The sequence below is a fragment of the Amblyraja radiata genome, chromosome 8 (assembly GCF_010909765.2).
Source record: "Amblyraja radiata isolate CabotCenter1 chromosome 8, sAmbRad1.1.pri, whole genome shotgun sequence".
Lineage (NCBI taxonomy): Eukaryota > Metazoa > Chordata > Chondrichthyes > Rajiformes > Rajidae > Amblyraja > Amblyraja radiata.
In genome coordinates this window covers 52,328,063-52,351,133 of record NC_045963.1, presented here as the reverse complement: position 1 = coordinate 52,351,133, position 23,071 = coordinate 52,328,063, and the positions used below count along the sequence as shown (strand labels likewise).

The 23,071-nt window shown below is 41.3% G+C and overlaps 1 protein-coding gene across 2 annotated transcripts in view; it reads right to left on the bottom strand.

Annotated features, from left to right (window-relative positions):
* ttc13 (tetratricopeptide repeat domain 13) overlaps positions 1 to 23,071 on the bottom strand; it is a 54,380-nt gene that overhangs the window by 8,283 nt on the left and 23,026 nt on the right. The window contains exons 8-19 of one of the 2 annotated variants that reach the window (XM_033025898.1): positions 22,934 to 23,044; positions 22,359 to 22,441; positions 21,898 to 22,039; positions 20,518 to 20,692; positions 18,370 to 18,526; positions 16,349 to 16,479; positions 13,961 to 14,093; positions 8,821 to 8,913; positions 6,968 to 7,051; positions 4,682 to 4,766; positions 2,276 to 2,382; positions 666 to 801 (exon numbers count right to left, since the gene is read on the bottom strand). In XM_033025898.1, the coding sequence (XP_032881789.1) occupies positions 666 to 801; positions 2,276 to 2,382; positions 4,682 to 4,766; positions 6,968 to 7,051; positions 8,821 to 8,913; positions 13,961 to 14,093; positions 16,349 to 16,479; positions 18,370 to 18,526; positions 20,518 to 20,692; positions 21,898 to 22,039; positions 22,359 to 22,441; positions 22,934 to 23,044 (1,437 nt within the window). Of the gene's footprint in view, positions 1 to 665; positions 802 to 2,275; positions 2,386 to 4,681; positions 4,767 to 6,967; positions 7,052 to 8,820; positions 8,914 to 13,960; positions 14,094 to 16,348; positions 16,480 to 18,369; positions 18,527 to 20,517; positions 20,693 to 21,897; positions 22,040 to 22,358; positions 22,442 to 22,933; positions 23,045 to 23,071 lie in introns of both variants that reach the window. The other variant, XM_033025897.1, reaches the window with a different exon arrangement.

Below are 23,071 nucleotides of genomic sequence, written 5' to 3'. Positions count from 1 at the left end.
CATATACCTCCTCTGGACCATCTCCAATGCCAACACATCCTTCCTCAGATATGGTTACCCAAAACTGCTACAGTTCTCTGTCATTGACTATGATTCAACCCAGCCACCCAAATAATTGTTATTACTGCTTTGTACACACTAATATAATATAGATTAGAATCTACAATTTAAAACAGCCATGGTAGGTTGCTTTGCAAAACAAAACAGTGGCTTCAAAGTAACATCCCCACATATCCAAACATTTGTTCTATATGATCTCCAAGTGAATATTGAACAAAATTAAAATTACTGACTGACTTCTACAAACTAATACAAGTTGTAAATAATGAATCAATGGATGCTCAGAGATTCCATTCTTGCTGCAAGATGACCACAGGCAATTGGTGATCTTAATCACCATTAATAAATCTTTGACTTGCCACATTAATGAAATTACTGCTGTAATGACTAAAATTACCTCAATCTCCTTAACAATTTTAACACTTTAAGAAGATTGTTTGGGGAATTTGAGGTTATTTCTGTAATCCCAAACAAACCATTGATTGAAAAATACTTTTTTATCCATCTTTTGAATATATATCCAACCATTTTCAGAGCATTGTAACTAGTAATACTTCTAGATGTACAGCTTGAAGAAAATGTGATTTTAAGTAAACCAATCTTACCCCAAGCTCAGTGGAAAGTATCAGTGCTTTTCCTTTGCTGCTAAGGTCCTTGTACAGTGCTTCTATTTCATCATGATACTGCTGAGTCCGCTCCTCAGTTGTCTGCGTTTCCACTGAAAACAGCATGTTGCCCACTCTGACATAAAGGGCAGAGAAAGGTAAGAAATCACTCGATTTATTTAATTTCTTCTTCCCAACTTTAGGTTGAAAATTTAAGAATCAAACGTTATTGCTTTTAACACAGTGATGGGACATGTGTCCAGTGTAATTGGTAGCACACCTATTTTGGAGTAAGTTGGCGGCGCGACTCACCCGTTGCAGCGGCCCCTACAGCCTGTCTGTCTTTTTTTATTTTTTGTCTAGTTAAATGTAGTGTTGGTGTTTTTTAAATACTAGTTTTAAATGTGTATATGTGGGGGGGCAGGGAGGTGGAAACTGTTTAAAACCTCTTCCCTGTCCGTGAGACCCGACTTTTTCCCTGTCGGGTCTCCGTTGTCGTTGGAGCCTAGCACCGTGGAGCGGCCTCCAACCTGAACGACCCGGGGGCTCGGGAGACTGCGGAGCTGCGGACTACTCACCATCGTGGGGCTGGCCGGCCTCGGAGCGTGGGGAGCGGTGGTGACTCGCTGCTGCGACTCGACTCCTGGGGCTCAGAGGCTCCAGCACCGCAGCCGCAGGTCCGGTGGACTGTCGGGACATCGGGAGCTCGCGGGTCCGGGGGGAGAGAGAGACCGCTTCCCGGAGCTCCCGCAACGCGACTTCTCCAGGGTTGGAACGACCTGGAGCGGGGTCGTACATCGACCAGCACGGCTTCATGGCTGTGGGACATTCCAGCGCCCGCCGGGGGCTCCAACATTGTGACATTTAGACCGGGAGCGGGGCCGTAAATCGCCCGGCACGGCCTAAAATGGCCGTGGGACTTATCATCGCCCGCCTGGGGCTTGGACATCAGGAGAGACATGGAGAACAGGGGAGAGAAAAGACTTTGCCTTCCATCACAGTGGGTCCACTGTGATGGATGTTTGTGTGAATTAAATTGTGTGTATGTCTAGGAAATTGTCTTTGTTTGTATGGCTGTGGAAACAGAATTTCGTTTGAGCCTCACTGAGGCTCAAATGACAATAAATTATATTGTATTGCATTGTATTGTATTGTAAGTTCTGCACCACACCCTAAAATGCGTCTGAAGCTCAGTCCCAACAATTTACGCACACATCTGCTCTAGCTCAATACTCCCGTTCTCCACAACTTTCATGTACGGAGATTGACCACGCCGATTAATAATGTGAGAAACCTACATTCCTGAGAAACCAGGTTAAAATTCCCAGCACTCAGGCACAGAGAACAGAAAGTAATGGCAATATTTGTCCAGGCCAGATCTGGTCAATTATTCTCGGACCCATTCCCCAGACAATTTAAGAGGATATGTCATGTAGTTTGTCAAAAGTCATCCTCCAGTTTATTTATTCATTCCAATTTATTTTCAAAGACCATTTTTGGCTTTCAATTTGACAGACAAATCTTTCCAATTGAAGGGCGATTAAAATGTGAATAAAAATAAAAAAAAACCTCATACAAACTATTAATTTCACTTGTGTAGGTCAACCTACCTGTCACCAGTTATTGTGATGGTGAATCCGTCATACTCCTTCCCATGAAATTTTAAACTGGGCACCTTTGTGTTTACAGTGAAACCATCTCTGGTTTTACTGTTGAACTGCTTCCAAAAGAAAGAACAAATGTAAAGATTACCAGGGGATAATTTAAAGATTACACCCAGATTCTGTACAACACCATTAAGAATACAGAAGCAGATGCCCTTTTCTTTGGAAAAGAAAAGATTTAACTGATGTGCATAAAATTCTGTGGGACCTGAAGGATATATTTCCAGGAGCTTGGATTTAGATTAATTGGCAGAAAGATGAGGAGTGGTGGAAACATTATTTTCATCCAGATCATGGTTGGGCTCATTGCCTGAACGGATGCGAGAGGCAGACACCATAATCACATTTGAATAATGCTTGGATGTGTACTTGAAGAATTTGATATACAAATTAGGAGCAGGAGTAAGCCTTTCATACCTGCTCTGCTACGAACAAAATCATGGTTGATCTGACTGTAACTTTAGTTCTGCATTCGGGCCACCTGAACAACTTTTCACCCTCTTGCTTATCAAAAGTCTATCTATCTCCACCTTTAAAATATTCAATCACTACTTCTGTTGTCCTATGAAGAAGAGTCAAAAACTGCATAATCGATTATTTCTTTAATGGTAGCCAATTTTAATAAGCATGGTGTGCTGGTTGGCTGTAAATAGTGATGTTTTGCATGAAGTGTTGGACTATGGAAGTAGGATTAGGCTGGGAACAGAACAGATACAGTAGACTGAATAATCTCCTTCTTACACGTGAATTTACTATGATTTTAGGATTCATCACGAGGCAAGTAACTCAAATTGAAACAGGGCAAAGCATTTAGAGAAAATATAGAAATAGATACAGGTGCACAACCTTTTATCCGAAGTTCCAAATAACGAAAAGCTCCGAATAGCGGACATTTTTTCGGTCCTTGAAGAAAGGTCCTTGAAGACGTTCACCGAGGGCGGCCTGCTGAGCTGACAGCGGAACCTCCGGTCGGTCCTCAAAGAAAGGGGAACTAAATCCCCATTCATAAAAGAGAAGGTGAGGGTATATTGCACGGGAGGGTTAATAATTGACAATCTGCTGCTGCCTGCCCGCTGAGTTAAAAAGTTCCCACGGTAGACTCACGATATACAGTGTATCGTGAGTCTTGCGTGGGAACTTTTTAACTCAGCGGGCAGGCAGCAGCAGATTGTCGCTCCCTTCAGTTTCACCCCACCTACACCCCTCTGCCCCTTCCCTCCCCTCTCCAGCTCCCCGCCCATTGCACCGGCGCGGGGGCTTTGCACTGTCTTCACGTCGGCGATGCCAGCAGGTCAGTGCCAGTCACCGGAGACGTCAGGACCAACGGGACACCGACTGCAAGCACGGAGATCCCAGAGACTCACAGCCAGCAGCAACTCTAGCCCAGCCCCGCTCCAACTCCAGAGGAACCCGGGTTGCGGATGAGGGGGCGCAGCATGGGCTATGGGCGAACTGCCACTTGTCGCTGTAGCGGCCCATCGGGGAGCGGGTTCCTGTTGGTCCTGATGTCTCCGGCCATCCCCCGGACAGGATCTGAGAGACGTCAGGACCACCAGAAGCCGCTCCCCGATGGACCACTACGACGACAAGTAGCAGTTTGCCCACAGCCCGAGCTGCGCCCCCTCATCGGGACACCGACCCCCAGGCCCACTGCAAGCACGGAGATCCCAGATCAGCAACTCCAGCCCAGCCCCGCTCCAACTCCAGAGGAACACGTAGGGGCAGAAGCTGATGGTGTGCAAGGTACGTCTTGTTCTTGGGGTGGCGCAGCTCAGGCTGTGGGCGAACTGCAACTTGTCGCCGTAGCGGCCCATCGGGGAGCGGATTCCTCTGGAGTTGGAGGGGGAGGGAGACACAGCGGCTTTTGAGAATGGTGGGCAATCACTTCCAAAGTTCTGCCCACAGTCAGTACACCTCTCCTACACTTGTCTCCCGCACTAAGATGATCTCGCAGAGAATGATCCCAGCCTAACCCTCCCTATTCTCTCCTATTCTGCAAGAAAAAACTACATTGAAGACTCAAACTCGCGATCGAGTAACTGCCGGGATCGAGGCGCAAACTCGCGACCTTTCGGATATGAGCTGAGCACTCTACCACTGAGCCAGCCGTTAAAATCTACGCTAAAAATCTTCCATTCCGAAAGCCGAAAAATTCCGAATTTTACGAAAAGTGTCTGGTCCCAAGGCTTTCGGATAAAAGGTTGTGCACCTGTACAAGTAAAATCATTTTGCATTTACTTATCGTTATCAAAAGATGCCTAGTCCCAAAGCCTGCTACGTTTTAATGACATTTCTAGATTATTCAAGCATAAACTATTTTTAAAGCAAAAGCATTTTCCTTAGCAAAATTACTTTCATGATTGGGAGAAGGTCTTCCACTTTTTTTACTTTCTCCAGGGCAGTCCTCACTTCTGAAAGTCCTTTGGGATTGTTTGCACTAGAGAGGAGGAGGAAAAGGTTACTTTTTCAAAATGGTTATTTGATTACAACTATTCTAATATCCTCTATTCATTTTCTACATTCTTAAAAACTATAAAACTATAAATCTGAAAAGCAGGAAAAGGTCAGCTTTGCGCATAAACATTCCTTCCTTTCCCCCACTGGCAGCTGCAAGAGGAGGAGAAAAAACATGGACAAAAAAACAAAGCAACAGTACGCAGAGAAACACTCTGGGGGAAAATTCTTCCATAAGATAGAAATTAGTCCAGCAAATGGTATATAACATGGTGTGATGCAAGATACTTCACATTGCCAAATAAATCAACCAGTGTGAAATGAAACCACTTCATGATCTGCTTGACAACAGCAACACTCTAAACCAAGCCAAACAGGCCACAAAATGCCAATTCAGACTGATGATCAGTGATGTGGCTAATGTGGCTCGTTTTCACTAAGAATAGAAAAAAAGTTTCCTGCTCCCAAAGATAATGACCATAGCTGGAAAATCAATGAATGGGCATACAAAGCAAGGAAGATATAGGATACATCTCTTAATAAAATAGGTCATCAACACTCCTTTCTTAAAACAGGTAGCTCTGTGCAATAAGCTGTTTTCTTTTGTTACAGATCATGGACTAAAATATATACTTCAATCCAAAGGATGAATGAAACAGTTGGGAAAATCCTTTCAAACTTATAACCACCCAATACAAACCCCATGAAAACACTCCAAAGCATGCAACAACACAACTAGCATACTTATTCCATTTGAATGCAAAAACTATTTGCTGCATTTTCAGCTCAATTGATAATCAAGTACTTTAGAAATGCTGGGGCAAAAGTTGGAGTTCCTGAAAGATTTAGTTTTAAATTGCACAAAGTTGGCAGAGATATTTCTATCATTTTTAGCCACGGGCGAGGTATTAGAAGACTAGAGGATTGTTAATGTACCTTTATTTAAGAACTACAGGCCAGTAAGCCCATCAATAGTGGTAGGTAAATCACAAGAGTACTGTTCTGAGGGGTAGGATCTACCAGCATTTGGATAGGCATGGACTTTGTGCCTGGGAAATCATGTCTTATAATATTGTTGAAGATGGCACCAAGAGGATCAACAAGGGTAGTGGTTGGATCCCTTGGGATCCAGAGTGACCTCGCAAACTGGATAAAATATTAGCTTTGTGGGAGAAGGCAGAGATTGCTAGCAGATGATTGTTTTTTATATTTTAGGCCTGTGACCAGTGGGTTGCCGCAGGGACTGCCAGGCCCACCGTTATTTGTTGTCTGTATTCAGGATTTGGATGACAATACAGTTAACATAGTTTATGAATTTGTGGAGGACACCAAAATTAGTAGTAGTGGACAGTGAGCAAGACTATCTAAGATTACTAAGTATCCGGATCAAGTAAGGAAGTGTGCCAAGCAATGGCAGATGGAATTTAACAAGAGTGAGGCAATGCATTGTGGCGAGTCAAACCAAGGCAGGTCTTCACAGCAAATAGTAGGGCCATGAAATGCGTAGTCTTGCAGAGTCAGATGGGTACCAGTATACAATTTCCCGAAGAGGTGACACAGGCGGACGGAGTGGGGACATACTTTACTTCATCAATAAGGGTACAGAATACAGGAGTTCAGACTTCATGCGACAGCTGTATGAAATGCTGTTGGAACCACACTGGGTGTGCAGTTCTGGTCCAGCTGCAGGAAATATGACATACATTTGGAAAGGGTGTAGAAGAGACTAACCAGGATGTTACCTGGACTTGCGGGCTTGAATTTATAGGGAAGGGCTATGGAAGGCTGGGGCTTTATTCGCTGGAGTGGAGGCGGCTTAGGGGCGACTTCACAGAGGTAATAAAAATATTCAGGCATGGATGAGGTGGAATTGTCAGTCTTTTTCCTCCAGGGTAAAGGAGTCCTGAATAGATGACATAGATTTAAGGTGAGGGGAAAGACTTAAGAGACCCGAGGGACAATTTCTTCACACAGTGGGTGGTGTGTATATGGATCCATAGTAAGGCTTGTGCCTGTCGCGTAATGATGGAATGTTAAAATGTGGTTCTACTTTGGTAAACTATAGAATGTATCATTTTTAGGTCACATGCGTGAACCATTTTGTCAAATAAATGCTTGATTAATATAATTATTTGAATGCTGATAGTTAATTTAACTCTGCAAAATAAAAGGAAAGTGAATTACCCATGATAAACAAGTATTCTGTCTTTTATAAAATTCAGTATTTTGTCAAAATATGCCAGGTACCGCATGTTAATGATTTGACCCCTACGGGAAAAGAAAAAATAAATATTAATGTTCATATACAGACAATATTTACACAACCAACGAGCTTCAGATAATTCGATTGTGGTTATGTAAAGTTAGAAAACCACCATGAATACAATATGCCTACATTGGACTGTTAGGTTTCTGTATACTAGGAAATCACTCAGAACTGAAAGGCAACTGTTCTATCTTCAGGTAACATGATAGTTCATGTTACTCATTAAATGCCAAAGTACCGCCTTCACATTCACTTACTGTCCTTTGCAATGTACTGGAGAGTTTTGGAATTTCATCTCATAGATTTAAAGCAGGAGGAAAATTGTCCACTGCCCACAATGTTGCAAGATGTTTGTTTTCAGCTTTCTTGACAATTTGTAACATTACAACTGTAACTATACCTTAAAAGTACTGGCTACATTCTGAGCTTGGGAAATGCAGTGTGTTTTTTTCATTTCAAGGCCATGATACATAGGATGTACATCTGTAACTGAAGATCGACACAAAATGCTGCAGTGTACTCAGGGGGAGAAACAGCTTCTCTGGAGAGAAAGAATGGGTAACGTTTAAGGTCAAGACCCTTTTTCAAACTAGAGTCAGAGATACTGCCTGTCACGCTGAGTTATTCCAGTACGGTGGCTATGCGGTAGAGTTGCTGCCTTACAGTGCTTACAGTGCCAGAGACCCAGGTTCGATCCCGACTACGGATGCTGTCTGTACGGAGTTTGTACATTCTCCCCATGACCTGTGTGGGTTTTCTCCAAGATCTTCGGTTTCCTCCCACTCCAAAGACGTACAGGTATGTAGGTTAGTTGGCTTGGTGTATGTGTAAATTGTCCCTAGTGTGTGTAGGATAGTGTTAATGTGCGGGGATCGCTGGTCAGCGCGGACTCGGTGGGCCGAAGGGCCTGTTTCCGTGTTGTATCTCTCTAAACTAAACTAAACTCCAGTATTTTGTGTCTAACTTCAGTTTAAACCAGCATCTGCCGTTCCATCCTACACATGTACAGTTGTAACCTGTGCACCATATTGAAAACAATGCTCCCATACATTTGCATGCATCACCAGTTGTTCTTAAAGATCGTGGTGTGGTGATATTGGGTTTATCCACCAAAGAAATCATTGAACAAGGAGCAGTCATCATTAAACGGGTAGGATCACGCAAGTTGATCACAAATCAACATATAAGAAACATATGTACATATGGGAATGAGTCGCTTAGGCGCTAGGAGCCACACTATCAGGGCACAGGGAGATAATCTGGCACTGTTTCAATCATGAAATTCTGCATTACCCTACACAAAAGCTGCAGCAATAGAAGGCTCCATGATCTGTGCTTTCAAGGCAACAACAGCAATTTGATATCTCCCCACTAAATGAAGCCCATGCCTGCACGCAACATGACCAAGGCAACATTCAGACATAACTTTGTTATGTTTGCCTGCTATGTAGGTTTTTTCCCTGTTTAACATCACATGAAAGATAGCACCGACAAAAATGGTCAAATCTGTTCTTTGTTGCAATAGGTTGTCGATTATCACCTCTGCTTGACAGTGAATTTACTCCCACAGTGCTAATAGGGTAGGCAGATCCAGGATTTAGATCAGGGACAGTGAAGAATCGTGTGCAATTTAGAGATGGTGGGGTTCTCATGCATCTAATCTCCTCAACCTCCTGGGTGGACAAAGTTTCATGGCATAATGCACAGAGTGGTTCTCTTTGGCCAAAATTTCTCTCTCAATCATATTTCTTTCCGCAAAATCAAGATGTACCTTATAAGGTTTATATGATTATTAAAGCCACGGCTGAGGCTTTGAGGTGGCATTTGGTCCAACCACAGTACTGGCTGATCTGGATCCGCAATCCTAAGGTCAAAAGGCAAAGGAAAGCCAAGTTAATTTATGACAACCTTCCAACCACTTGCTTATTAATGCTCTACCCAAACCTGTCAGCATAGCATTCAATAGAAAAATACTTTGTTGGCAAAATAAATAAATGCTGCACAGCCAATGGTCTGTTGAAGGGCACATGGGGGGGGGGGGGGGGGTTCTTGCAGCATCTGCAAATTATGTTCTTGATACCTCCAGAAATTGGCCATTATCTACTTTATATTGAAATCTCATATTAATCTTAATTCTTTCCCGAGGGCAGAACCTCCTGCCAAGTAATGCATTACAATAATACAAAGAGATGCCAAGTAGGACAATCGACCCACCATCCCCATTCTGCTGTCCATAAGCATTATACCTCATCTTTTAATTCAGCCAAATTTTCCTGCATTAACTTTAAATTTGCTTAATAAATTAAAAAAATCATCTATCCTAATGGTCAGCAACCAAGTCTCTACAGCCCCCTTGGGCATTTCCAAAGATTCATTATCTTCTCAATGAGCTATTTCATGCCCCCATTTTGAATCTCCATCCTTTGAGACTGTACCCCAGCCAGCAAAACAAAATGGCTGCATCCGCCTCAAAGAATTAATATATTTTATGCAATCACAACTCCGTCTCACTAACAGTCTCTGCAATCTCAGGAAGACTCTCCTATTGAAATTCTCTTGCAATAAAGGCCAACATTTCATTTGTGATGTGAACCGTTTGCTTCACCTGCACATTAACTTGGAGCGTTACGAAACACTCCAAGGCCTTTCTCCTATCCCTTCTCACTTTCCCCTTTTGCCTTTCCGTTCTGAAAGGCAAGTATCCTGGATAATTTAATTCCTGACACAATCATTTGTCAAACATTTGTCAAACAATGTCTCTATAATGACCATCAGATCGTAACCATTTACAATAAAACTCCAGATAATTTGGCATACAGTTCTTCACAGATCCCAAATGTTAGCCGGACGTCGAGAGTACAAGCAGGGTTTGCAGCCAGAGTATGGACGAAGAATGTCAGTAGGTTTACAGTTGGAGCTGGGATCCAGAGTAGTTCCCACTCCCTTTAAACTTACGAGGTTCATTGGACAATTTATTATACTATCACATAACGTGTAAAAAATAAAAAATCTACACCAATCTCTGAACCACACATTCAATTATGATCTTGTTGATTCCATATTTTGTTTTGAGGTTTTTGTTCCAGGATGGTTATAAAATCATTCATGATCCACAATCCACATTCATTAACTGTAAATGTCACTAGATAGCAAATGCAATATTTTATTGGGTATTAATAGGAGGAACATCCAATCATCTGGTGCATGATTACTAGATTTTACAAACTTCGAAGGATTCCCAATTAAATGAGTTTTACTGTGCACTCTATACTCATGACTGTTTAGCCGGACAGAGTGCGAACTCAGGTTTGCCGACGACACCACCGTTGTGGGACGAATTACAGATGGTGATGTCAGAGTATAGAAGTGAGATCGACCGATTGATCAAATGATGCCAGCACAACAACCTGGCTCTCATTATCTGTAAAACCAAAGAGCTGATTGTGGACTTTGGAAGAGGAAAGACGAGGACCCACAATCCTGTTAATATCAATGGGACAATGGTGGAGAGAGTCAAAAACTTCAAATTCCTGGGTGTACACATTTCCAAAGATCTTTCCTGGACCCAGCACACTGATGCAATTATAAGGAAAGCGCATCAGCGCCTCTACTTCCTGAGAAGATCACGGAGATTCGGTATGTGAAAGAGGATTTTCTTGAACTTCCACAGGTGCACAGTAGAGAGCATATTGAGAGGTTGCATCATTGCCCGGTTCGGCAACTTGAAAGTCCAGGAGCGGAAAAGACCGCAAAAAGTTGTGAACATTGCCCAGTCCCAGTCCATCACCGGCTCTGACCTCCCCACCATCGAAGGGATTTATCGAAGACATTGTCTCAAAAAGGCAGCCAACATCATCAGAGACTCACACCATCCTGGCCTCACACTCATTTCACCACTGCCATCGGGAAGAAGGTACAGGAGCCCAAAAACTGTAACGTCCAGGTTCAGGAACAGCTTCTTCCCTACAGCCATCAGGCTATTAAACACCACAACCTCATATAAGCTCTGAACAACAATAGATTATAATTATTATTATTATTATTGCACTATTTGTTTTTTTTTGTTTATATATATATATATACATATATATATATATCTTTTTTTTACTCTGAGTATGTATATATATACACACGGAACTTTTATTTTCTCTCTCTCGTTTATCATATCATACTATGTTTACATATTCTGTTGTGCTGCAGCAAGAAAGAATTTCATTGTTCTATCTGGGACATATGACAAGAAAACACTCTTAACAACGAGTTCCTTTACCCTATTATGAATGCTGCATGCATTTAGCGAAAGAGACTACAATGCTCTTTGTACTATTTTTTCTAGTAATGACTGTAATCTCTTGTTTACATTCTTTATCCCTCCTTAGAAACTCGGGTTATCATTACTCATTTCTGTAAGCACACAACTGCCTAACCTTCCTTTTTAACCTTCTAAAATTCCCCTCATATAGAATCCTTCTCACGTTTCTCTACTATTTAGCGTACAGTCTCATCTAAACCCAATGATTGATTCACTGGCCCTAGTTTGATTCAGGTGATGTGCAGGTCAAGGGAACAGCTCCCCCCTTCCCCAGTGTTAACACCAGTGCACGATGAATTGAAACACTTTTCTTCCACACAGCCTCTGAACCAGGGGCGGAAATCCGGGGGGTGGGGCCCAGGGGGGACATGTTTCCCCCCCCCCCGTTTTGAGAGGAGGGGGACGAGCACCCTCATTTTTTGTAATCCGGGTTTTAAAACCCGGTGAAATCTCCCCTTTCCGCGAGATAGTGGGGGTGGGACTACTGATCGAGGGCGCCGATTGGACGAGAGTTACGACAGTCAGCAGGCAGTAGGGGCGGGACATGATGATTCAGTGCGATGATTGGAGGAGGGAGGAGTCGGTCAGAAGCGGAAGTAGGGGGGTGGGACTGAGGATAGAGCGCAGTGATTGGAGGGAGACGTGCCCAAGTCAAAGGGTCACAAGCGAACAATACTCTCGGCAACCTTGGACATAGACCTGCGCCTCATCCGCAGCCAGGATCGATCCCGGCTCTCCAGCGCCGCAATCGCTGCCGAACCGCCACTGTCCCCATCCCCAACCGAGTGTCCACCCCCTCCTCCCCACGCCCGGGGTGGCCAGAGACGTCGGGAGTCAGGCGGGAGGCCCACAGCCAGCACAGAGAAGCAGCGCTAAATCTAGCTCAACTCTGCCTGTCCCGCCAGGTTAACCTACAGCCCTCTCCGGACTTACAGGAAATATGGCCCAGGCTTAAAGCCAGCGTGGAGAAGCAGCGCTAGCTCCACGGCTCCGGACTGGTGTCCCATCAGTCCAAGCAGGGCTGCAGGTTAACCCGGCGAGACAGGCAGAGTTAAGCTGGATTTAGCGCTGCATTAAGCTGAAATTACCGTTCACAGGGCCCACGGCTGAAGCCTCGCGTGAGTGTGAGTGTCCGCATGCGCGCGCGGCCGCCAATAAATTGTGTCCCCACCCATATTTTGATAGCGATTTCCGTGCCTGCTCTGAACCATAATTCAGCTCTCTGATCTTGTTGGTTTCATGTTTTGTTCATGGCTAGATAATTGATTTTGGAGGATCTTGTTCCATGTTGGTCATACCATCAATCCTTACAGTGCATTCAGAAAGTATTCAGAACCGGTCACTTTTTCCACATTTTGTTACGTTACAGCCTTATTCTAAAGTTGATTAAATTCTTTTTTTTATCATCAATCTACACACAATACTCCATAACAAAAGCGAAAACAGGTGTTTACAAATCTTTGCAAAATAATTAAAAAGAAATAACTGAAATATCACATTTACATAAGTAAGTATTCAGACCCTCTGCTTTGACACTCAAAAATTGAGCAAAATTGTCCGTAGACCTCCGAGACAGGATTGTGTTGAGACACAGATCTGGGGAAGAGTATAAAACAATTTCTGCAGCATTGCAGGTCCCAAACAGCACACCGGCCTCCTTCATTCTTAAATGGAAGAACTTTGGAAACACCAGGATTTTTCACAAGAGCTGTCCGCCCGTCCAAACTGCGCAATCGGGGGAGAAGGGCCTCGGTCAGGGAGGTGACCAATAACCCGATGGTCACTCTGATAGAGCTCCAGAGTTCCTCTGTGGAGATGGGAGAATCTTCCAGAAGGATAACTATATCTGCAGCACTCCACCAATCAGGCCTTTATGTAGAGTGGCCAGACGGAAGCCACGCCTCAGTAAAAGGCACATGACAGCCTGCTAGTTTGCCAAAAGGCACCTAAAAGACTCTCAGACTATGAGAAAGAAGATTCTCTGGTCTGATGAAACCAAGATTGAACTCTTTGGCCTGAATGCCAAGAGTCACATCTGGAGGAAACCAGGCACCACTCATCATCTGGCCAATACCATACCTACGGTGAAGCATAGTGGTGGCAGCATAATGCTGTGGGGATGTTTTTCAGCGGCAGGAAGTGGAAGACTAGTCAGGATTGAGGGAAAGATGAACGGAGCAAAGTACAGAGATCCTTGATGAAAACCCGCTGCAAAGCGTTCTGGACCTAAGACAGGGGCGGAGGTTCACCTTCCAACAGGACAACAACCCTAAGCACACAACCAAGACAACGCAGGAGTGGCTTCGTGAAAGAGTTCAAAAATAATCTAGAGTTAAAAATTATACCCTTCAGACATCTTTAACCAGAAAGTGCAATTATAGACAATTCCAATAATGGAACTTGTTTTTAGCACAATCAATCCATCTTACTAATTCTGCTTTTAAATTCATGTTCAGGCTCTTACCATTCTTCATAACTATAATTATTTAGCCACTGCAATGTTGTGATTTGTGTGAGCAGCAATTGTTTATGTTATGGCACACACATTTATTTTATCTCCATTTTAGTATGATCCCACCAAACCTCATTATACCATTACCTCCTCCATTTCACACCAATATCAAACATGTCCTTCCATTGCATCACTCTGGTTTTGCCAGCAACACGGATTTTTGAATTTGCCCATGTTCGTTGTATAACCTGCATAATTTCTAATGTTGCGAGTCCCATAGCTGCAAACATATAATAAAAAGATACAATTGATTAAAAAATGTTCTGTCATAAATATTCAAATGTAATTCTTGGTGGGATTGATTATTTTATTATTTTATTCTGCATCCTTCTGCACTGCACAAGTGAAGGAACAATGCTGGCAACTCTTTAAGTGGGCTCTTCACAACCCAGCCGAATCTTCTGTCGTTTTTATGAAATATAACACCTCAGAAAACCAAGCAAATTTTACATAGCATTTCCCTTACCTAAAGGCATGAGTTAGAAACTAGAGAACAGTGAGAAACCTTGTACATGTAGTTCCTTTAATGTAGTTAATTTGTTCAAGGCTCTTCATAGGGCCATTATCAGGATTTGACACGAGGATTTACTTCGAGAGATGACCACAACCTTGGTCAAAGAGGATAGTTTCTTGGAGTCGAGGAGCAGAGAGGATTTTCTTTGGGTGAGTAGTGGAAGGGGAGAATAGGGTAGGACCTCAGCAGCTTAAAACAAATCCACACTGCTGGGATGAGCAAGAACAAAATTCTCAGAGGTTTGGAAACCTGGAGCTTAGAGGTAAAGAGTGACAAGACTAAAAAAATATTTAAAAATAAGGATGGAATTTCCTTAATTGAAATGTTCTTCATCTGGCCACCAGGGTTTGACAGAACACGAGGATATGAATAGCAGAGCTTAAGATGAGCTCAGTAGGAAGAGGATAGAAGTAAGGAGTCTGGTCAGGAGAGCCTTGGAATAGTCAAGTAGCAAAATGTGAGTTTGAACTTAGGAGCAAAGCCCATCACGGATTTATGCAATCAATGGTAAATCTTCAGTTAGCTTTTTTCAAGTGCTTGTGAGAAACCAACAATATGCACAATTTCTACAAAGATTTTATGTTCAGAAGATACATGGAAAATTGCACAGAACGGTCTAATAGTGCAGCCCCTCATGAAAGGGTTATCAATTACTTTGTAGATGTAAAAATCAGAGCCATGGTCAGGCCCTGGAAATAGATGCTTTGTAGAAACATCAATGCAGGGTTAAAATCCCATGGCATGGTGAAAATAAAAACAGCTTTACTTTAAATATACAAAAATATTAACAAAAATCATAAATCAATAAAAGGTGTTGAAGGCAAGATGAAATTTCAAAGGTTGCAAAGGTCTTTTATTGTCACATGTACGTATTAACGAATTACCATACAGCCATATGAAAAAAAAGCAACAAGACACACAAATACATAAAAGTTAACATAAACATCCACCATAGCGGATTCCACACATTCCTCACTGTGGTGGAAGGCAAAAAAGTCCAATCTTCTTCCTCTTTATTTCTCCCGTGGTCGGGGCAGTTGAACCATCCATCGGGACGAGCAAAGCTCCCGCAACCGACGGTCGAAGCTCCCCCGTCGGGGCGATCGAAACTCCCACGTGAGGGCGGTTGAAACTCCCGTGGCTTGGAGTTCCCAAAGTCGGTCTCTGACTAGAGACCGTGGGCTCCGTGATGTAAGTCCGCAATCACCCACGGTTGGAGAACCGAGGTCGATCCCTGGTAAAGGGATCGCAGGATCCAATGTTAAAATCCCATAGGCGCCCGCGGTGGAGCTGTCAAAAGTCTGTCTCCATCAAAGGTGCCAACTCCTCGATGTCAGGGCGCAGTGCGGACGGAGATACGATATGGGGGGAAAAAAAAAAATCGCATCTCCGTCGAGGTAAAAGATTAGAAAAAGTTTCTCCCAAACGTATGACAATAATAAAAAATAACAGACAGAACAGCTCAGATACATGGATTTATAGCTGCAGAAGTTCCAATAGTATAGTGTACAATGTACAGTGATGCCAAGAAATGAAAACCCATTGTTAAAAGTCATAGATATTTCTTGTGAAACTTGAAGTTGCCAGCCACTTTTGGACACAGTTGATTAATGGTGATGATACGTACATGTATACACTTCAATTATTGCATAGTTACCCAAATGCTTGCAAAAGATTTGTAGTGACAGAAAAAACTTGAGGCATCGGCTATTTCTGTTAGAGCTACCCGAGTTTAAAGTTTAAAAGTTACTATTGAGCAAAAGGGCAACTGGCTGAACCAGCAATCTTTTCAGCAAAATTCCAAATCAAAACACGCTGCATTGTGATAACCTTAAAACGTTACACTTAACACATCAAATCACATTGTTCACTTCATCAATAAGAGGGGTAAATTCAAGGGGTTGAAAGGAGCTTAAAAACTATTCAGAAACTCACAAATCCATCAGCATTTTCCAGCTCACCTCTATGTATCCTTTTGTTTGGAAGAAAGCCTGGTGTGGCATATTGCATAAGTGAACCCAAACGGTCTGCAGTGCAAATTAGCCCTTGCACATCTTCACTATAGCTCTCAAATTTCTGAGGTAGAACATCCCTGTAAAGAACATCAGCATATTACTTATAAGAACTTGCATATGTCAATATTCAAAATAGATGACATTCGAAGCATATATGAACCTATTTCGTTAGACCCATCTCAATAAACACTCTTCTCTTTACTGCCAATCACATGTGCAATGACATTTTTCCAATGTGCTAATGTTAGGAGCAGGGATTCTTTTGATTTACCATTGTGCATTATTTTTTAAACATAAAAGCAGGAAGAGGCACGTCCCCTTCGAAAGCTGCCCCTCTACCTTTACGTCCTCCCAGTCAACGCGATTACGGCTGATCTGCCTCAAACTTCATATCTCCCCTAGACCACCTTGCTTCCCTCACAACTATCTCCTCCCCCCCCCACCCCCCACCCCTTCCCCTCTACCCTGTGCCCTACCTGGACTTACATCCATTTCTCACCTCCCCCTACATTCCTTCCTCAATGTTCACAATTAGCAACTCTCCAGTCCTTGTCTTAAACCTTGTCTTAAACTGAGTCTGAAGAAGGGTTTCGGTCCGAAACGTTGCCTATTTCCTTCGCTCCATAGATGCTGCTGCACCCGTTGAGTTTCTCCAGCTTTTTTGTGTACCTTGTCTTAAACCTTCTGTCTTTTCATCTCAGGCCTTTGTCCACCATATTCCTATCAATAATCACCTCCCCTGTATCAACTGATTGTCTGCCAGACCTTGTCCTGCCTCTCTTCTCTTCCAGCGTTCTTCTTAAACATCACCTAAACTTGTACTTCAGAGATGCTCGAGAGATATTAACAAATGTGCTGGAGCAACTCAGATGGTTACTGAGTTACTCCAGCACTGTTTTTTAATACTTTAAAATACTTCAGTAAGATCAAGCGTAATTATTCCTAACTCCAAAGAATATCAATCAAATTTCTATAGCTGCTCATGACAGAACAACCCTAGCATCCCAGGAATCAGCCTAGTGAATGTCTTTTGGTCAGCTCCCAATGCTTGTATATCCTTTACGTAATTAAAACCACCAAAAAAAGAGATTGGTCCCTGTCCCTCCGAATCCATTTGTCCACATCTCACTTCTTCTGTCTACACTGAATACATTTATTGGGCATTCTGGGATGCCTTAATAATCCATATCCAAATATGGAGAGTGTGGCACTGGTGGTGGGAGGGAAGAGGAAAACAGGAATTTCTAGACGTTCTTCTAATACGTTTGATCGTAAATCGAATATCACTGTACCTTAATCGGTACACTTGACAATGAACAGACCTTTGAACCTTTGTATCATGATGTTTTTCTCACAAGATTTTAATCAATCTGTCTAGTCTATATTTAATTTCCTTTAAGTCGTGTGCTCTAAATGCTCTTTATCCCCTCCACCAACATATGTTAAACAACAGCATTATGATCTTCTTTAGGACCTTTGGTGGTTCATTAGAAACCATATTTTTTCACCAGAGACAATCTCAGCATAAGAATTATCCCATTAGAATTAAGATAAAGTGAAATATCGTCACAAAAGGGTTGTAAATGGAATTCCATCAAAGGCTGTAGATAGTTAGTCATTGATACATTTAAAAGACAAATTGATAGAATTGTGCACACTTTTAGAATCAAGTGAAATGGGAGGGATAGATGTACAATATCAGTTATGGTCTGACTTAATGACAGAGCAGATTCATGCGGCTAATGTGGCCAGCATCTACTCTAGTTTGTATATTCTTATTTATTTTATGGACAGTTTAACTATGTTTTTCAGTTTCATTTAATAGTTATCTTTCACAGTTAATAGTTATCTTTCACAGCTCCAGCCTTAGACATTAGGCACGCCCAGTTAAAAGCTTGGCCAAGGAAACAAGGCAATCAACAGATCAGCAATTTTCTAAAATTGCAATTCTGTTTAATGAAACTCACTTTATATGAGGCTGTAATCCTGGTTGTTCTTCGTATTCTTCAATAAGGAAAGGAAGGTTCTTAGCCCAGTGATCCTTGAAATTGCCAGGAAGATCAACATCTATATTGTACTCAGTCACTGGCACATCGAGGTGTGCATGTAAGTAACGTGAATATTCTGCAAAGGATTAGGCAAATTTAACCATACAAAAGCATTCTCACCAATTCAGAATAATGATTAGAATTCACACAAAATTCCAGTCTATTTAAGACACTATAACATAGCCACTCTGATTGTCAAGACTTCACATAATGATATCAAAAAAGTTTGCTAAAACCTTCAAGTTACTGACCTATTTGTGACTTTACAAAACACTGGTTAGATTGCACTTGGAGTACCATGTGGAGTTCTGGTCTCCACCCATTGGGAAGGATGTAGTTGCACTGGAAAGACTGCAGAGGAGATTCACTAGGGTATTGCCTGAATTGGAGGACTTTAGTTAAGGGAAGAAATTGGATGGCTAAGTTCATTTTCTCCGGGGGGGGAAAGGAGGAAGGGTTGGTCTGATAAGAGGTATATAAAATTACAGATAATCAGAATATTTTCCCTATAGTATTGAAAACATGAGGCCACAGTTTAAGAAGAATATAAATAATGTTAAAGGAGGGCTGGGGGGTACATTTTCTACACACAGAGTAGTGAATATCTGGAACACTGCCAGAAGAGGTGGTAGAATCAGATATAATGACCATATTTAAACAACACAAGCACTTAAATAGGCAAGGCATGGAAGGATATGGTCCTAATGTGGGGAAAATGGGATTAGAGCAGATGGGCAAGAAGGTCGGCAAGGATATGGTGGGCCAAAAGTCCCGTTTTTGTTCTGTACAATTCTATGACCCAGAAAGAAGTATTAATGGACGTGAAGAGCACAAGTGAGGCCATAAACATGACACCAGAAATTGCTGAAGTTTCATCACATTATGACATATACAGATGATAGGCGTCCAACTATGATTCTATAATTCTACCAATGAATAAGATGAGGGTGTTGCATATTACCTACAGGTAATTTTTTTTTAAGCAGGATTATTGAGCTGCAAAATCCAGACAGCCAATTAACACCACACTCCCATACACCAACTACACAGGCAGAGTTTGCCACCTTTCCTGCCTCTGGGGCAGATTTGAGACTTGAGGAACAATGTGAAGCATGAAGAGCAGTCAGCTTTTATGTTCCAAGTAGTAAAAATAGAGGACTGATAGGTAACCACATTTTCTCAGCAGGCTCTATTAGGTTTTGATTGGATCTTGCAATAGAAATATTAAAATTAACTTCAGCAAACCAAGAAGAAAAATAATCTGCCAGGGTTCCAAATTCTAAAGACTATTCTGCAACCTTGCTGGAACTGCACAAACCATTATTCATCCACAAGTGAGAGTCACGGAGCTAAACTACAGGACAGCAAATGCGACAAATGAAACTATATCCTGGCAATGCTAACAGAAAGAGGCAGAGTAAAACTTGTGGAAACATTTAATAACAAAAAAGAGGAAATAAATAATAAAAATCATAGCTATGCAGAAAAAAAATCAGAATTGCCTCTTGGATTATATTGAATTACATCCATCGTAAGCTAGTCACAGTTTTAATGATCAAGTCACAGTTGATATTGTTCCATTCCTAATTAAAGTAAGGAAATATTTAGAAATATATAAATATCATACAAATATTAAAGAAGGTAAAGACAGCAATCCTTCTGCATAAAACTAGCTGTATGAGGAGAATGTATGGATAAGAATGAGGTTTGTGGCATTTTTAAATTGAACATAATTAGTTAATGATTCAATTACTGCTATTTCTGTACAGTTTAAAATAGTTTAAATGGTTTGCATAGTGAAGTATTTTATAAGAGCATTACAAATGCCATACCAAATTTCAATGTAGCAATGGGTCTATACTTAAGCTATATTTAAAATCATTTGCCTGAATTAATACTAGGATATGATAGAATATAACATCTGTATATTATTTACAGCATGCTCAGTGAAATAACTTTCAATATGTTCATGACTTGTTGAAATAAGCCTTTAAATGTCAATGTTAGTTATTACTTTAATGAACATGTTTTCCTCACACGCATCAAATGTGATGTAGTACAACTCACCTCTGAGGTATTTCACTTTCAGATATTCAGAACTCGCTTTCTGACCTGGAAGTGGGTCATTTAACATCACTTTAGTCTGTGCTTTAATTCCTTCATAAAACTGTCCCATAGCAACATGACCCAGGCCCCTCATGTACTGGCAAACTTCATTGTATGGCTCCAACTGCAGGCACCCCTGTTATTTAAAACAAAAGAAACCAAGCACAATGTTACGTTTTCTTTTCAGTTTTGCTCTTTCAGTGGTATAGACAAAAAGGGTATGCACTTAAAAATATCTTGTTTGTTTTATATCCTACACTTCATCATGAATTCTCTTGCCTAGTTTACCCTCATCAAACCTGTTAGGTATCAGTTCCCCATGTTCAATTGCATTTGCCACTTTTATGCCCTCCCAACTAGTCCACTGATATTTACCTGCAGCCGAGAACAAGGGTTCCCAACCTTTTCGTCCCGTTTACCCCAGGCAACTTTAATGGCACATAACAATGTTATTTCACTTATTTATGAACAACTAATGATGAACAGATACTGGTGTTCCAGAACCAAACCCAGTCAGTCAATGAGAAAAAATGTACCAATCCAGAATCAACAAATTTACCCCCTGGTTAGGTGAAATTTACCCCAGGTTGGGAACCCTTGGCCTTGAACCTCTCACCAAGAACCACGTCAACTTGTTAAATCCGCTTTCCTACATTTAAACCTATGTGAGTAACGTATACCATAAGAGCAGACTCACTACTGAACCATTTGAAAGCCCTTCACATAGCTTTCAACCAACTGAAATAAAATGTTGACCATTACCCCACTTTAATGCAGCTTGCTTCTTGCCCTTGGCCTGCATTTCTAACCAATCAACCGTCATAATTTGTGAAACACATAGTTTAAATTCTTGTATGCTCCATTAAATGCATTGCCCTTATTACTATTCCATATTTCCACATTTACATCCAGAGAAATAATTCTTTCCATCCTTCCCTATTTCTGTTGTCATTGCCAATTCAACAGCAGACAGCATGTCACATTATCCAAATTAGAGTCTGAGGAATATTCATATACATTCAATTGTCAAATAATCCAAATGATGGTGCATTATGTACACAAAGACTTTATTCAAACCCAAACTTTTGATTCTGGTGGATTAAGCCACCTCTGTATAATGAATTATGAAATTACTCTGACACATGGCAAAGAGTGGAAGATCATTTCTCAAGGCAGTTTGCAAGATAGCCAGCAGGTTATTGATGGAGGGCAAAGACCAATTCAAATACCTGCTGCCCATCTCATTGGAGTAATTCAAGATAAAAGGGGGAGAAAGTGAAGAAAATAAAAATGAATCTAAAAAATAAATATGCATTAAAAAACGTCAATATATTCAAATACCTTAAAGTCTTTCAATGCCTCCTGAAGAGTACCATGATGGTAGAGCATCATTCCTCTCAATTGCAGGGACTGAATGTGGTTTTGATTTAGCATTAAGGCCTTCTGGAAACTTTCCATAGCTGCTTCAAAATCACCCAACTCTCTATGGAAAAATGCATTATCACAGCAGAACTGATCAGATTTGCTAGAAGATGCAATAGGTGACCATTTATACACAATGATCTTCATTCAAAATGATCATGTGAAGATTTAGAAATTACAGGCTAAAATAGATTTTCCTTGTACAGTGCAGCAAGAATAAACATGCAGGATTCCCAAACATAAATTACTCTTACATTAAAATATGTGGGTCAATTCCCTGTAATCATCAGTGCTGTGACTTCACTTTTCTTGTTTGTTACCAAATAGAATCAACTGAAATATAATTTGTTCCTCCCCGCAGAAATTAAAAGTAAACCAACCTGTATGCTTGCCCTAGACTTCTGTAGGCATCTGTAAAATCTGTTTTAAGTTCAAGGGCTTCTTTGAATGAATCAATTGCTTCCTAAGAGATAAAATTAAATTAAAATCTGTTCCCTTTCATCATGTAAACGTACAAAAATCGGTGTAGCAGAACACTTCCCTATACTTTTCATGTGATCTATCCTGATCATCATGAATCTAAATTTACACCGTTTACCAAAAAGGCAGAAGATATGTTTTTCAAATGCTCAAGGCAACAATGTACTCCATGGTGCTAAGTGTCAATGCAAGTAAAATATTAGCTTGCGCTGTGATCCTAAATGCATTTTTTTTCTATATCTGTTCTTGTAGAGGAAAGCATGGCAACTAGCTTGTCCATTCCTACTGCTTAAGTCTTGAGGTCCTGAAAACATTGCCATTGGCAAGTTTATAGATTTGAGATTTTAATTTAGATTAATTTATCAGTTGCTAATTCTAAAATCATCCCTCCACAGGATCCACCATTCTGGATTTATCAGAATTTTAAAGCAGACAGACCTGCTTCAAAATTCATATCTTTGTGCAATGTACTCACCTTCAACATACCCCTGTGATAGAAAGTTAGACCTTTATAAAGCATTGCAATCGGCTGATATTTCTTCATTTCTAAGGACAGTTGAAAATCGTCATGTGCTGCTGCATAATCCTGGATGATAGATCAAACAGAAGTCAA